This window comes from Sus scrofa, chromosome 5 (assembly GCF_000003025.6).
Source record: "Sus scrofa isolate TJ Tabasco breed Duroc chromosome 5, Sscrofa11.1, whole genome shotgun sequence".
Lineage (NCBI taxonomy): Eukaryota > Metazoa > Chordata > Mammalia > Artiodactyla > Suidae > Sus > Sus scrofa.
In genome coordinates, this window is record NC_010447.5 from 84,259,064 (window position 1) to 84,275,609 (window position 16,546).

Consider the following 16,546-nt stretch of genomic DNA (forward strand, 5'->3'; position numbering starts at 1 on the left):
TAAGGAAAGGAATGACTCCCTCAGAATGGTGGAAGAGACAATACCTCCAGCTAAATTCCCCATCTACTAGATCTTAACCTTTTTTTCTTTTTCTTTTTTGGCTGCATCTTTGGCATATAGAAGTTCCTGGGCCAGTGATAAAATCTGAGCTTCAGCTAGATCCTTAAACTCACTGTGCTGGGCCTCTACGGAGACGATGCACAGGGTCCTTAACTTGAGGTGCCACAGAAGAAACTCCTCAGATCTTAACTTTTTGTTGTCTGTTTCCAGGTTTTTCCTCTAGGGGCCTTCAGATGACCCCTCCTGATACTTGTTTTGAAAAGTAAAGTAGTAAGAAGCCTTTCCTATGCTTCTCACCCCCCACCCCCCCATCACCCCATCACTCCTCTTTTTAAGTTTTCAAATCTCTCTACTCTCAACTTATCTTCATTGTTTTATCATCTAGACCAAGGCTCAGTTACTTTCTAGAACAATAAGATTTGTTTGTGTTTGAACCCTTAGAACAGCTACCTAAGCAACTACTTCCTATTCCAAGTCATTTGGTGTTCTTTGGGGCAAAATCGATGGAAATTCTGCTTTCAGATCACTAATTTCCTCTTTTTCTTCTTTGGCAATGCAGAAACTCATGGCAGTGTGGTACAGTGGAAAGAGCATAAGTGAGTTTGGATTCTGACAGAAACAGATTCCAAAGGATTCTGATTCTGCTTGCACAGATAATACAACCTTTTTGTACTTCAGTTTCCTCATCCATGCAGTGTAGATGTTAATATCAGTCTCGTAGGATCATTCGTAAGAGTTAAAGGAGACAATATATGTAAAGTGTTTAGACGGTCAGCAAATGGTAGTAGTAATAGTTGTTATCATGGAAGATGTATTAAAAATTCCAACTTTGGTTCTAGGCGACTTAGGTTCAAATGCCGGCCCTAATCCTAAATGGTTGTATAAAGTGGTATAATTAAAGGCCACCTATTCAGCTACTTAATACCTCAGTTTCCTCATCTGTAAAATAGGGATAGTGGTAATGATATTTATCTCATAATGAGGACTGAGTAAACCTATATGAAATGCAGCTGTGCCTGGCACTTAGTATTAGCTGTGATGCTGACACCCCACCCCCACCCCTTGCTCTCTAGAACCCTCGATCAGGACATTGCGTTTTTGTTACTAAAATTTCCTTCACATTTTTCCTGATTGACCCTTCCACTTCCTGACATAGTCACACTGCATATACCTACACCATCTGCACATATGGTCTGAAAGGTCCATCTGCCTTGCCACTGGGATCGGTATTCTCCGTTTTGACATTTTTCATTCTGCTTAATTTCTGGGAAAAGCTCACTGATTTTCACCTGAAACTTGTAAACTACATGTGTAACACTGTGATACTCCTTGTAAGTTGTCTGGATATGGGTAGAGGTCTGTCTCAATCCATGATTATATTTCAGTAAGGTATGTTTTAATCTTAGAGCCAGTATGTCCTTATTCTCTTTGCAAAAGAAGTGATGATTTGTACTTAAATGGAAGATAAAATGAAACCATTTGGGAAGCTATACATCTTTCATCATCATAGAATTTACCATCTCAACTATCTTTTGGAAAACCAGTCTGTTAAAATATGTTAAAATTGTTATTAATCTCTCTCATTAACAAATGCCACTGAGGCATGATGCACAGTGCAAGACAACACTGACCATCTGGGCCCAGCAGGGCTATTGACTAACATGGCTGAATCATTTATCACTCTTAGAAGCTGGAGTATATAATGTAGGGAAAAGTGATTTTTCCTATTGAAGTGGTAACAATAAAATGTGATTTTTGGGTGTAATAAGTGATATTATTACCAAATATAACATTCTATTAGGAATACTTTTTAAAACAGATAAATCTTAAACTTACATTTTCAAAGCAGCTCAGGTTTAAATTCCTTTACTTAGATTTTGATAACGGATTGAATTTCTGAAAACTTGTACTTTCTGTCTTTGTTTTACCAGAACAATGAAAACGAAACTGCCCTACACTGTGCAGCTCAGTACGGACACTCGGAAGTAGTTGCTGTTCTCCTAGAAGAGCTCACCGATCCTACCATTAGGAACAGCAAGCTGGAAACTCCTCTGGATCTGGCAGCCCTCTATGGACGGCTGAGAGTGGTCAAAATGATCATCAGTGCACACCCCAACTTAATGAGCTGCAATACCCGAAAGCACACCCCGCTGCACCTTGCTGCTCGCAATGGTCACAAAGCAGTCGTTGAGGTGCTGCTGGAAGCAGGAATGGATGTGAGCTGTCAAGTGAGTATTCTTTTAGCTATGCTCCAAAAAGCAATGATGGTCTTACTTTGGTTTGAGATACACATGTTAAGAAATCTTACCATTTTTTAATCAAATTGTCCGTATGTATTTTTGAGCTGCTGAATTCAAGGTACCATGACAAACTGTTGGGAAATATGAAGAGATAGAAGGCACAATCTCTAACCTCATTTTAATTTGAGGGGATACACATGAAAAATTATTACTACATGGCAGTTGTGCGTGGTCTCCTTAGTAATTATTTACTTTCTCCTAGTGTTTAGCACACAGCCTGACATTCAGGAATTCAGTCAAAACGGAATGAATGAGTGAATGAATGAAACAAACAAAAGTCACTTTAACACTTTTGCCTATGTACTTTGTGTTTAATATGTTGACACATTTAGAATCCAAATCTCACAACCATCCTGTGGGAGTGAGAGCTATTAAATTCCATTTCAGAGCTGAGGAATCAGATTCAAAGACTTAGGGCACTTGCCTAAGGGCATATAGCTGATAAACCCAGAATGTGAATTTAGACTTGCTGATTAAAGTCCAGGCCTCTTTCCACAATAGTGTACTGTTTGTACATGTCTAATAAAGGAAGGATCACTGTGCCTAAGGGCAATAAGAAAAAAATTTATTGTAGAGGTGTGATTTTGAGTTGAGCTTTGAAGGACAGATAACCTTTGGATAGATTTTGTTTCCCCACTGGGAAAAGCAACTCACTTTTATTATCTGTCTCAAGTTAGCCCCAATTCCAAGATTAGCTTTTCTTTTCTTTTATTCTTCCTCTTTTTTAAAACAGTTTTCTCCTTTGATGACTGTTTTTTGGCCTCTGAGTCCCTGGCAGCATACTTACCTTCCAGAGACCTTTTGGTTTCTGTCAGATTTTGACTTTTCTTCCCCCATGTATTGATAAATAAGCTGTTGATGTATAACAAACTATCCCAACACTTAACAGCCTAACGCAGTAACTCTTTATTTAGTTTATAATTCTGGTGTTGGTGAAGACAGAAGATGGGTAGATCTTCTGTCTTCCCTAGGTTCGCTCATGTGTCTGGCATCAATTGTAAATCAGTTAAGTGGTTCTGCTTCAGGGAATGTCTGAATATTACCTAGGGTAGTGGGTGAGACAGCCATCTGTCTTTCATGATCTAGCAGGTCACCTTGGGCTCATTCACATGGCAGTGATATGGTTCCAAGGGAGGGAGGTTGAATCCTATGTTTCTAGGGGTTTTTTTAGGTTTTAAAAATCTTAGGCTTACAATCCTAGGTTTCAGGATGATACCCTAAATCAGAATTTTCCTTAGACCTTTGCTTAGATTATTTAGTTGTTTAGATATTTGTAAATCTTTTCTAATTTTTTTTTTTGTTCTGCTTTGGCAGTTTTGAAAATAAGCACAAGAATTTTTTTCTAGCCCTATTATTTTTACTTTTTCTGAATTTAAAAATTATTTTATTTAAAAAAAATTTTGAGAATGTGGAGGTTCCCAGGCCAGGGATTGAACCTGCACCACAGCAGTGACCTGAGCTACTGCAGTGACAATGTCAGATCCTTAACCCACTGTGCCACAAGGTAATCCTCTAGCTCTTGTATTAAAAACAGACAAAAAAACCCTTTGCTCTCAGAGGGGTATCAAAGTATGATTTGGTACTATTTATTGTAGGTGACTAACAAAGTTGCTTTCTTAAAGTATATTTGATTATAAACTATATGTTTATTGTCTCAATGTTCGATTTCTCCAGTCTAGATTTATTGCTTTCAAAACACTTATGGAATATCTCTACACTTTATTGCGTAGACTGCACTATAACCAGTAACTTTCACTATGACTGAGATTAGTAACTCACTTTATGTCCATAGCAAGGATCTTTTTATGTTTTGTACTAGACGACATGACTAGAAAGGAAAGTTCAGTTTTGTAAATGTATATGGTATATCTTTTTATGCAAAACACTGAATTTTGTGCTTTTGGAGAATTGAAAAAAAAATGTCTCTGCCCAAAATTTATTGGAGGACACAACAACTTGGAAGAGTTAACTCCTGTATATGACATATTAAAATAAGTGCTAGGACCAAGTTCTATGAAGACATAGGTGATGAAAATGTAGATTTTAAGAGGGAGAATTTGGGAAGATATTAGTAGAGTGACATTTGAAGAATACTTTGAAAGTCTAAAAGGACTTTGAATTTTAGGTGTGATTTAGCTTGCAGATGTGCATTATTTGGCTAATGGAGTGTTTTAAAATGTTGAATTATGAATAGTTTTTTTTTTTAATTTTTATTTATTTATTTTGTCTTTTTGTCCTTTAGGGCTGCACCCACAGCATATGGAGGTTCCCAGGCTAGGGGTGGAATTGGAGCTGTAGCTGCTGGCCTATGCCAGAGCCACAGCAATGAGGGATCTGAGCCACACCTTCAACCTACACCACAGCTCACGGCAACACCAGATCCTTAACCCACTGAGTGAGGCTAGGGATTGAACCCTCGTCCTCATGGATGCTAGTTGGGTTTGTTAACTGCTGAGCTACGATGGGAACTCCTGAATACTTTTAGGTGGGATATATACCTTCAAAGGTTCCAACCAGTCTCTACCCTCATATCATTGCCAGATTCATTCCCTTAGATTTTACACTTGGTCCCCCAACAGCATTTGGGTTTATTTACTTATGTATTAGTTGAAAGGGACACAGTATGTTCAGACTACTGTGACACTTAATCAGAAGCACTGGGGCAGCTACCTGTGGAGAATGGGCAATGTTTTGGTTGCTATACCTCTTTCACTGGTGCTCACTCTATGATTTCAACTTGAAGGTTTCCAGAAAGTAGAACTGACAGCATATTTCTGTATCTCAATGACTTGATTCTTCCATTAGTTATAGTTAGCCTGAGCTGATGTTTTTTCTTTTATTACTATTACTTTGCTCATAGAAAACATTTAGGGGGTGTTTCATTGCCCTTTTTCTGTGAATATTTAATTTTATTATGTTATTCAAATTAACTGTCATATAGTTTTCCCATGATTCACTACCCAGTTTTTTAATATTAAATTTGAAGTAGAAATTTGTTGTTATTCTAACTGGCTGAGAGTGAACAATACCAGTTAGTAACTTTGAACAGTTTCAGTGATTTTAATATTCATTGATTTGTTAACCAGTTGGGAGCTAGCAGTATTAAAAGTTATCTCATTTGAAAAAATAAGATAATCCTGTTTGTTAAATCCTTTTAGACTTCAGTTACATTCAAGCTATTATGAATAATTCTTCAAAATTTAGAGATGGGTTTAGAGGATATTGTCTTTTAATTGCAAATATTTTAAAATGCAGCATTCATGTTAGTATTTTTTATAGAAATTTTGTTTTCCACTTTAATTCTCTCTGAGATATTTTGAATTATAACATTTATTTCAGCTAGTGAGCAAAAATAATCCCTATTTGGGTGAATTTCATAGTATATATTTACTTATAAATCCTTTAGTATTAAATGATTTCTTAATAAAGAGCATTAAAATATTACATTTAATTATTAAATTAAATAATTAAATTATTCCTCTTTGAATGAATTTAATTAAGATATTAAAAAAAAAGGGTTTAATTGGGAGTTTCCATTGTGGTACTGCAGAAATGAATCTGACTAGTACCCATGAGGATGTGGGTTTGATCCATGGCCTCGCTGTGAGCTGTGGTGTAGGTCACAGACACGGCTCAGATCCTGCATTGCTGTGGCTGTGGCATAGGCCAGCAGCTGCAGCTCCAGTTCAACCCCTAGCTTGGGAACTTCCTTATGCCACGGGTGCAGCCCTAAAAAAAAAAAAAAAAGGTTTAATTGGCAAGATTCTTTTGAAATTAGTAACTTCCATGGATTTCAAACCTGATTTTGAGTAACTCGGTAGTGATCATGTCATATTATGCCAGTGCCTCAATTGCATACGTTCCTCTTACTAAAACTCAAAGACTTAAAGCACTAGCATAACATTAAGCCAATTGGATTTTATATGAACATAAAAGGAAATGAAAATAAAATCACAGAAAATTAATAGTAAAGAGTACAAGTTTCTATGTTAGGAGCTGTTAAGGTGCAAAGCTGAGTGAGGTAGAGTTTTTGCTCTCAAAGTGCTAATGGTGGCAGGCGAAATATGTGCCTGAATAGAGAGATTACATTTTAATAATCCATTTAACTCTTCTACTTCCCTAGTTGATTATTTTAAAATTTCTCCGCTCTTCCCCAAACTTCAGCACTTCCTTCCCTGTCATCCATCTGTGATCGTGACTTTGCTTTTATTTCACAGAGATAACAAGCAATGGCACATTCGCACCATCACATTTGCCAACAAATGTATGTGTATGTGCTTTCCTTCCTGGTGCTTTAAATTAACTTTCTAAGTTTATATCTGAGGCTAACTTCTATACTTACACACTGGCTTCTACCCCTTCTTATCTACTTGGGATACATTGCTCTGGCGAATATTCCCTCTTTAATACAGAAAGTTTTCCCTTCTTCACTGCATCGTTTCCGTAAGGACAAAAAGATGTTGTAAGATATCCCATCTTTTAAAAAACTCCTCTCCTTTGAACCCAGATTTCCCTCTAGCTGTCGTCTCCTTTCTCTGATCCTCTTTATGGCAACGAATTTATGAAGACTTGTTTTTACTCATTGTATCAAATTTCTTTCCTTCATTTGCTCTTGAAACCATTCCAGCTCTATCACTCTATTAAAATTCTTTGTTTTCCCTTTGGTGAAGGTAACTGATGACTGCCATATTATTAGATCCGTAGCCAGTTATTAATCATCATTTCACTTGACTTATCATCAGCATTGACAAAGTTGATTTCTCCCTCCTCTTTTTTTTTTTTTTTTTTTTTTTGCCTTTTCTAGGCCTGTTCCTGCGGCATATGGAGGTTCCTAGGCTAGGGGTCTAATCAGAGCTGCCGCCTATACCTACACCACACACCAGATCTGAGCCACATCTGTGACCTATACTGCAGCTCACAGCAATGCCGAATCCTTAACCCACAGAGAAAGGGCAGGAATTGAACCCACAACCTTATGGTTCCTAGTCAGATTCGATTCCACTGCACCACGATGGGAACTCCTCCCTCCTCTTTGAAACACTTTTTATTAGACATCTGAGATACCACACTCTCTTGGTTCTCATTTAGTTAAGTAGCTGCTCCTTCTCAGTCTTACTTAAGGTGGAACTGAAACTCTTGAATACCTGCTGTTCAGCAATGCAGGTAGATAAATCTGCCAGCTCCAAGAGCCTGTTATCTTTAGCAATTGCAAGAATTAAGTTTTTTGTTTTCTGTCCTCTTTCGTAGAGTCATACCCCTCTCTCCCGAGCCAGCCTTCATTTTCATTCCTACCCAGTAAACTTTTACATGGTAACCCTATAACTCTCATTACTGCCTGTTAGCTGTTGCCACAATACTGCTGTACAGTATGCACAGAAAACTCAGACATTAATAAGCACTCGCATTTTTCTCATTCATAAATTTGTAGGTCAGCTAGGGAAGCTTTGCATCATGCTATAAGTTAGTCTGGGCAGCTCTGCTCCTTGTGTTTATTATCTTCCTCCTGGGACTAGCCAGGCATGGCCTAAGCCCAACCATACAAGTACATTTTGGGCCTCTGCTTGCATCATGTTCACAGTCATCCATTGGCTAAAGCAAGTCTCAAATCAAGCTCCAGATCAATGGGCAGGGATATATACTCCACCCATATAAGTGGAAAGGGATGCAATGTAATATGGCAGAGGGCATAAAATAGGAGTGGCCAATAGTGTAATCTCTCACATCCCCAATCCATGGCTAACTGTTCTCACCTTCCTGGTCTGTACACATCAGAGTTTTCCAGTTACTCAAACCTCTTTTCTTCACTATTTACACTTACTTCCTAGTCGACCTCATCCAGTCTCTTGGCTTCAAATGACATCTTTACCTAACAATAAAAGTTTGCTTATTCATCCCAGACCTTACCCTGAACTCTAAATTAAATGTCTGTCAGGAGTTCCCATTGTGGCATAGCGGAAATGAATCCAACTAGTATCCATGAGGATGTGGGTTTGATCCCTGGCCTTGCTCAGTGCTTTAGGGATCCAGCATTGCTGTGAGCTTTGGTGTAGGTCACAGATGCACATTAGATCCTGTGTTGCTGTAGCTGTGGTGTAGGCCGGCAGCTGTAGCTCCAATTCAACCCCTAGCCTGGGAGCCTTCACATGCCCTGGGTGCAGTCCTGTAAAAAAAAAAAAATTAAATGTCTTTCGGACCCATCTTTTGGATGCTAATGGGAATCCAAACTCAGTATTTAAAAAACTGAATATTTAGCCTTCATAACCCTACATCCCCAAATTTGCCCATCTTCCAGTCTGTCCCATTTCAGCAATGGGAGCACTGTCCTAGTTTTTTGGCCTCAAAACGTTATGGTTTCTTTAATATTTTACATTTAGTTCCTCATCAAATCCTATTGGCTTTGTGCTCAAACTGTATCTAGCATTTCATAACTTTTATTCCTTTCCTTACTACCACCAGGGCCAAGTCTTGGTTCTCTCTTGCTCCTAACTGGTTTCCCTGCTTCTTTCTTTGTCTCTGTATTAGTCCACTTGGGCTACTGTAACAAAATATTATTAACTGCACAAGTTAATTTTACGGTGGTTCTGAAGGCTAGAAAGTCCGAGATTAAGGTTCTGGCCAATTTGGTTCTTGCTAAGAGCGAGTAGGTGGCTGCCTTCTCTCTGTGTCCTCACAGGGCCTTTCTTCTGTGCACAGATGGAGAGAGAAGGAGAGTGTTCTCTGATGTTTCCCCTTCCTCTTATAAGGACACTAATCCTATCCAACTGGGCTTCCACCTTTATGACCTCAGTTAACCTTAATTACTTTGGTAAAGGCCCTACCACCAAATACAGTTACATTGGGGTTTAAGGCTTCAAAATATAAATTTTGGGGGAATATAAACATTCAGCCCATAATAGACTCCTTCAGTCTATTTTCAACAAAGCAGCTAGAAGTGCTCTCATTAAACTAAATCATGTTATATCACTTTTCTGCTCAAAAACCTTCAGTGGTGTTCCATTTCACTGCACGCAAAAGCCAGCTCCTTACAGTGGTTGACAAGGTTTTATTTGACCTGGTCCCACTGTCTCTCTGAAGTTTCCTCCTGCTACTTTTTTTGCCATTTTCCACTTAGCTTCGGCCACAGTGGTCTCATTGCTCTTGCTGGAACATGTTGTGTATGTTCCTGCCTCAAGACCTTCGTCTTATAACCTGCATGACTTCCTCCTATACTTTCTTTAGGTATCTGCTCAAATATCACCGTAAATAGGGAGGCTTCCCCGACCTGTCTCATTTGCTACCCCAGCAACTCTTTTTCCTTCCCCTTAGCTGAGACCCAGCTTCCCTATTAGGACACCACATCCCCTCCAGCCTTCTCAGGTACCAGTCACATACCATTCCAACAAGAAAACTTGTTCCCTGCTCTCACAGACTTGAGAGCCTGGTCATGAAGACAGCAGATAAGTGTATAATAAAAATTACAAGTTGCAGTAAGTGCTATGCTGGAAACAGACTGGTTCTTGTGGTCGAGAATGAAGGGTTGGAGAAATCTCTCTTAGGATGTGCCACTTACATGTTACTCTCTCAGAGAAGTGAAAGATGAAGCCATGGAGGACAGATGGGTTTACAAGAAAGAGTCTAAAGGGAGAGAGAAACTGAATAAAAGATAATTAGGGAGGAGTTCCCATTGTGGCTCAGCAGTAATGAACCTGACTAATATCCATGAGGATATGGGTTTGATCCTTGGCCTCACTCAGTGGGTTAAGTATCTGGCATTGCTGTGAGCTGTGGTGTAGGTCACTGATGTGGCTCATATCCTGCGTGGCTGTGGCTATGGCTGTGGCTGGCAGTTGTAGCTCCAGTTTAACCCCTAGCCTGGGACCTTTTATATGCTGCATGTGTGTCCCTAAAAAAGCAAAAAAAAAAAAAAACAAAAAAGGAGTTCCCGTTGTGGCGCAGTGGTTAACGAATCCAACTAGGAACCATGAGGTTGCGGGTTTGATCCCTGGCCTCGCTCAGTGGGTTGGGGATCTGGTGTTGCTGTGAGCTGTGGTGTAGGTCACAGATGCAGCTTGGATCCCGAGTTGCTGTGGCTGTGGCATAGGCCAGCAGCTGTAGCTCCAATTTGACCCCTAGCCTGGGAACCTCCATATGCCATGGGTGCGGCCCTAGAAAAGACAAAAAGACAAAAAAAAAAAAATTCAGGGAGTTTCTGGAAAAGAAGTCTGTAGAGACGAAATTACAAGAATACAAGACTGTACAATTACGTATAATGAATTCATACATTGCCATGTATTTATGGAGTGCCTGCTCTGTGCTGGGGAATTGCCTACCATGTGCCAGAGGATATAGCAATAACAAAATAGACAAAATTTTTGCTTGCAAAAGGGAAGATGATATTTAATAAAGTATGGAGTAAAGAAAAGTAAGATATGGGATAAAAGCTTGAAAAAGTCATAGCAGGTTCACTGGAAGTTTCTTTTCTTTTTTTTTTTTTTGGTAGATACTGAAAAGGTGTATATTTTTATGGAGAGTAGAAGGATCCAATGAAGAGACTGATATTGAAGATGTAAGAGAAACGATGAGCTATTTCATGAGCAAAATTCAAGAAGCAGAAAAATGGTATAGAGTGTAGATGGAGGATTAGCTTTAAGGAGGGGTATGGATGCTTCCTCTGAGACAGAAGTGAAGGAAGACAAGAAAGATAAAGACAATGGCCAGAAGTCCCTAGTTAAATAGGAGATGAGTTCCCTGGTGGCCCAGTGGTAAAGGATCTAGTGTTGTCACTGTTGTGGCTTGGATTCAGTTCCTAGCCCAGGAACTTCTGCATGTCATGGACATGGCCAGTGAATGAATGAATGGCTAGGAGGAGAGGTCTTCTTCTGAATAGGAGAAATGGTATTTCTGATCTTTTTGAAGATACATCCTATTTCTCTTACACCATCTCCCTACACCCTCATGCCAGTCTAAACCTTCTTATAACTTTCAGCTCTTCTTCACATGTTGTTTTTCTAGATTCTTGTTTTGGGATATTCTTCTCTAGACATATTCCAGTTTTTCAATGCTCCTACTAAAGTTTGGTATCCACATTTGAACACAGTACTCTAGACGGAGTTTGGCTAATGTAGGATACGAAGGAACTGTTGCCTCTCGACTTGTTTAGACGTCATTTATTTGTTCTTATCTTTTAAATTCTTACCTTTTATCCCAAGAGATGCCCGCATGGCTAAAGGATACCAGCCAGGGCATGAAGGTTTGTTACTTCTGAATTAAATGCTGTTCTCATTGGCTTTCTTCTTTTTTTCTCTATCAAGGTTATCTTTGCTCAGTGGTTGTTATTTCTTACAATGGTAGTGGGTCTTGTTTCTCAATAGTTTTTATCTCCCCTGCTACCTATGCTATTTTTTCTATTGATCATCAACACAATCCCACTTTATATCTTGTTATCATTATTATGTTTATTTTCTCCTTTATTAAAGAATCAGTCTTCCTTTACCTGGTCATTCTATTTTGCAAACTTCAGAAGGACTGTGGGTAGAGTGTTAAATTTTGAAGGGGAACCACTGCAGGCAGACACTGACATCTTCACATCCCTTTTCTTTCTGTTTTTTTGTCATTCTTAGAATACATAACCCCAAAAGCCATTTTGAAACACCCAGAGATTTTGGATAAAATATAACAAAGATCTCTTTAAATGCATATTTGAGCTTTCATGTATCATGGAAATGCATACAGCCAAAACCGAAAAGGAAGCTAAAACCTAGGGCTTAAAATAGGAAGATCTTTTTCTCTCCTCTCGCCTTTTCCTGCCATTTGTTTTGTTTTTCTAAGTTTTGGTGCTGCTGAGGCTTCACTTTAATAGACATTTCCAATCAAAGAGAGAATTTCTTTTGCTTTCATTAGCAATTTAGCATTAAGATAGTTATCATGCCAGTTCTTCACTCAACTGTTTTCAAATATGAATTGTGACTGAAAGTTTTTTTTCCCTGTAGGGTCCTAGGATGTTGTGTTTCATATCCATTTACTAGATACCTGTTGATGTATTACAGTATTATTAACTGCATGATTGTCTATTTGGGAAACTAAATTTATTTTAAATGATTAATTAAAAAATGTAGAAATTTTATCCATTGGAAAAGCAGGCCCCAAATTTGGGTTCACCTGTTGTGTTCTTCGAATACATTCCACTTGCTTGTGGAATGTTTTGGACTAAATATTATTTCATGAGAACACAGTTTTTCAAGATTTGGCTAGTTATGGGTTGTGGATTTGGGCCAGAGTTCTGAGATATGTAGAATGGTAGTAATTTGAATAAGAATGAGAATAGAAAATACTGTCTCAAGGTAGAGGGTGATGAATTATAGAATATTATGGAATTAACTTATATTTTGAAAGGAAAAAGTGTTTATATTTGACACATTTAAATTTCATATTATTTGTGATAATACTGGGATAGCAAGAAATAGTTCCTGGTTCCACTAGTTACCTTAATTTTATGGGAATATGCTATTCCATTTCGATAGTTCTCATGTTCTCTTACCAAAGAGGTTAATTTACATCAACCATGCATTTTGAAAAACTGAATATTTGTTCCAGGCCAAAAATATGTTTATCATCTACTGGCCTTATGTTTATATGTATATATGCATGTATGTTCTTTTAGGGCTGCGCCAGTGGCATATGGAGGCTCCCTAGGGTAGGGGTTGAATTGGAGCTGTAGCTGCCACCCTGCGCCGCAGCCACAGCAACATGGGATCTGAGCTTTGTCTGCAGCCTACACCTCAGCTCCCGGCAATGCTGTATCTTTTAACCCACCGAGTGAGGCCAAGGATTGAACCCGCGTCCTCATGGATACTAGTCAGGTTCGTTACTATTGAGCCACAATAGGAACTCTTGACCTTTTTTAGTTTGATTCAAGGATTCAGTGACTCCTTATCCATTGTATGGAAACACCAATTATATTTAACATATAGCATTTTAATCTTGGAATAATAGAGACGTGTATATAATTTTAAAATGTTGACATATATGTAATAATATACATGTTAAATATCTTATACAATATTATATGTTACATAAATATTACATATATATGTAATTTTTAAATATAAAGCTTATTATTATTATTTTTTGGCTGTGCCTGTGGCATGTGGAAATTTCTGTGCCAGGGAGTGAACCTGTGCCACAGCAGTGACTCAAGCTGCGGCAGTGACAGTGCTGGATCCTTAACCCCCTTCACCACAAGAGAACTCCTGTAAAGCTTATTTTTATAAAACTAGGTTTTGTAATAGCTTTTTTAGTAGCAATAATAATGATAATACTGGCATTACTTTATATGTTAGCAAAATACTTAAACTCTTGTTGTATATTTACCCTATTTAACTTTCCCAATAACCCTATTTGGCTTTTAATATTTTAATTATTTACAAGGTATATACATTTTTTAGAGATATTAAATAATTTTCTTGAAGTTACTTAGTTACTAAAAGCCAAACTGCCACTGGAACCCAGGTCCTCTTACATCTACTTCCTCCAGAAGGAGAATTGTTTGTGGTGGAGAGTGTATGGTTTTTTTATTTTTTTAATTTTTTAAAAATTTTTTATTCTTTCTTTTTTTCTTTCTTTTTTTTTTTTTAGCTCACCCGTGGCACATGGAAGTTCTCAGGTTGAATCAGAGCTATAGCTGCTCGCCTGTGCCAGTCACAGCAACACCAGATCCAAGCTGTATCTGTGACCTATGCTCCAGCTTGTGGCAACACTGGATCCTTAGCCCATTGAGTGAGGCCAGGGATCAAACCCATATCCTCACAGACTCTATGTTGGGTCCTTAACCTGCTGAGCCACATGGGATCTCCTAAAAACCTATCTATTTAAAATACTATGTTTTCAGATTTCCATGGTGGCTCAGCAGGTTAAGGATCCAGCATTCTAACTGCTGTGGTTTGGGCTGCTGCTGTGGTATGGGTTTGTTCCCTGACCTGGGAACTTCCAAAAAAAAAAAAAAAATACTCTTTTCCATTTCTAGAAATGCTATCTCTCGCATTCATTTCTATAGCTGGTCAATTTTGATGAGCATCTTGTTCTTTAGTTATATTTCATATCCTCTTTTAGATATTTGGCCTTATTGATCATATATATTTTATATTCTATAGCTGACCATTCTAATATGTGAAGTTTTTGTAGATCTTATTATTTCCTTTTTTTGTTTTTTACTATTTCTTATAGTGGCTTATTTTCTTTCATGTTCAGTGGTTTCTAATTTTGAATCTGTGTTTCTTAGAGCTTTGACTCTTGGAACTCTTGGAAGCCTGAGTTTAAAGTGTACTTTTTTTTCAGAAAGGATTTATATCTGTTCCTGCTAAGCATTTACATCTATCTCTGGTACTACAAACCCAGATCACTTTATTTTACATTTTTGGCTCTGAGGGGCACAGAGATTGTGTTAATTTTGGTCTCAAACCATGTGAGGACAGAATTGTGGTTAGAAATTCTTAGAGCAGTGGAATTTTTTTTTTTTCTTTGTCATTCTAATCTACTTGGAGCTAAAACCTGGATAGTCAGCCTTCCTTTCTCTCTCTGTGCAATAGAATTTTGTAACAAGTTTGTAATTTTTTTTTTTTTTTTTTTTTTTTTTTTTTTTTTTAGCTGAGGCTGTTATTCTTTGGAGGTTTTAGTATTTTGCGGGAATCCTTGGTCTAACCCCTTAACTTGGTTGGGTTTTAGACTTGGTTTCCTGCCCCCCTCCCACTTTGAGAGGCTAGTTAAAGCCCAGGTACTAATCTATCAGCGACTGGCAGATTCTTGTTCCAGGGTTCAGCCCCTGGATTTATACTTTCTGTCTCTCATTCTCTTCCCCAGGCTCTGAGGAATTCCACTTTCCTTTTTTATCCCTATATTTAAAATAACATTTAGTTTTTCAGAATTTTAAGGTATGCTCTTCCAGGAAGGTTTTTTCCTAACATTAAGTCCAAACTTTCAAGAAAATTTGAAGGAAATCAAATTAGCAGTAAGAAAGTTGCTTGGAAAACATAGAATGAGAGTGAGAACAATTAGATTATTTCAAGGGATATTTTTTAGGGAGTGAAAAAAAACCCTGTTTATCTCCCTCATTGAAACATTGTTTTAAGGAGTCGAATAAGTTTCTACAGTTTCATTTTCCTTCTACACAGTGCTGTATATTTATAAATTACTATTTTTATTTTTGTTACTGTCTATACATATCATAGCTGGAAACTTATAAATCAAGTGCATTTCAGCTATACCTTTTTGGCAGTAAATTCAGATCACACCGGCAGATCTTCAGTGTTCTTCAAGCCACCTTAACAATGTTATTTATAAACCATTTTGTACTGGGTTAATTTTCCAATAGGGTTTTATTCATTAAAAAAGCTTTTACATTATTTTATAGTGATGTTTCTCTTTTTGGGATTCAAATCCCACACTAAAGATCATTTTTAGTACAAGGGGACAAAGTTGCCACAATGACACTGTTCAGTTAATACACACAGATATGTATGCACACTGGGGACCTGGCAGACATTTGAAAATTCTTGAGAGAAAAAAAAAGTAAAAATACGCTAACATTACTATAGCTTTAAAAGCTTCCTTTTTGAAATCTTCCTTGATCCTCCTCGAGGCAGAAACCAATCTTTCCCTGCATTACTCATGAGTTCTCCTCTTTGCTATGTTCCTCTCTCCTGCCATTTGCTCTCAACATAATTCTCAAATGTCTATACATTTTCAAGGTACTTTTTACTAGGCATTGAGGAGCCATGATGAAAAAATAGATGTGGTCTATATTTCACTAAACTTACAGTGTATTAAAGGGAATAGAGACTCATATAACATTATGACATAGTACTATAAATGCTCTAATGAGGAAGATACAGACTGATGTGGAACACACGGAAAGCAGGCTAGACTTCAGGGGCAGGTGATATTTTCCTGAATGAAATTATATCTAAACTAAGACTTGACAGGTAGTATAGGTCAGTGGTCTTCCGTTGTATTCCCTAGACCTTTGGTACCCAGTAACTTGTTAGAAGTGGAAATTCTTGGGACTTATGCAAGGCTGCTAAGTCAGAACCTCTCAGTGTGGAGCCCAGAAATCTGGTCAACAAGCCCTCTAGGGGACTCTGATTCATGCTGAAGATTGAGAGCTGGTGGTATAGGTGATGGCGAGAATCAGACTGCCGTCCCTCAGAAAACCC

The 16,546-nt window shown here is 38.0% G+C and overlaps 1 protein-coding gene across 15 annotated transcripts in view; it reads left to right on the forward strand.

Annotated features, from left to right (window-relative positions):
- ANKS1B (ankyrin repeat and sterile alpha motif domain containing 1B) overlaps positions 1-16,546 on the forward strand; it is a 1,068,238-nt gene that overhangs the window by 178,559 nt on the left and 873,133 nt on the right. For all 15 annotated transcript variants that reach the window (XM_021093000.1, XM_021093001.1, XM_021092994.1 and 12 more), the window contains exon 4: positions 1,992-2,288. In XM_021093000.1, coding sequence (XP_020948659.1) covers positions 1,992-2,288 — 297 coding nt within the window. The remainder of the gene's footprint in view (positions 1-1,991; positions 2,289-16,546) is intronic.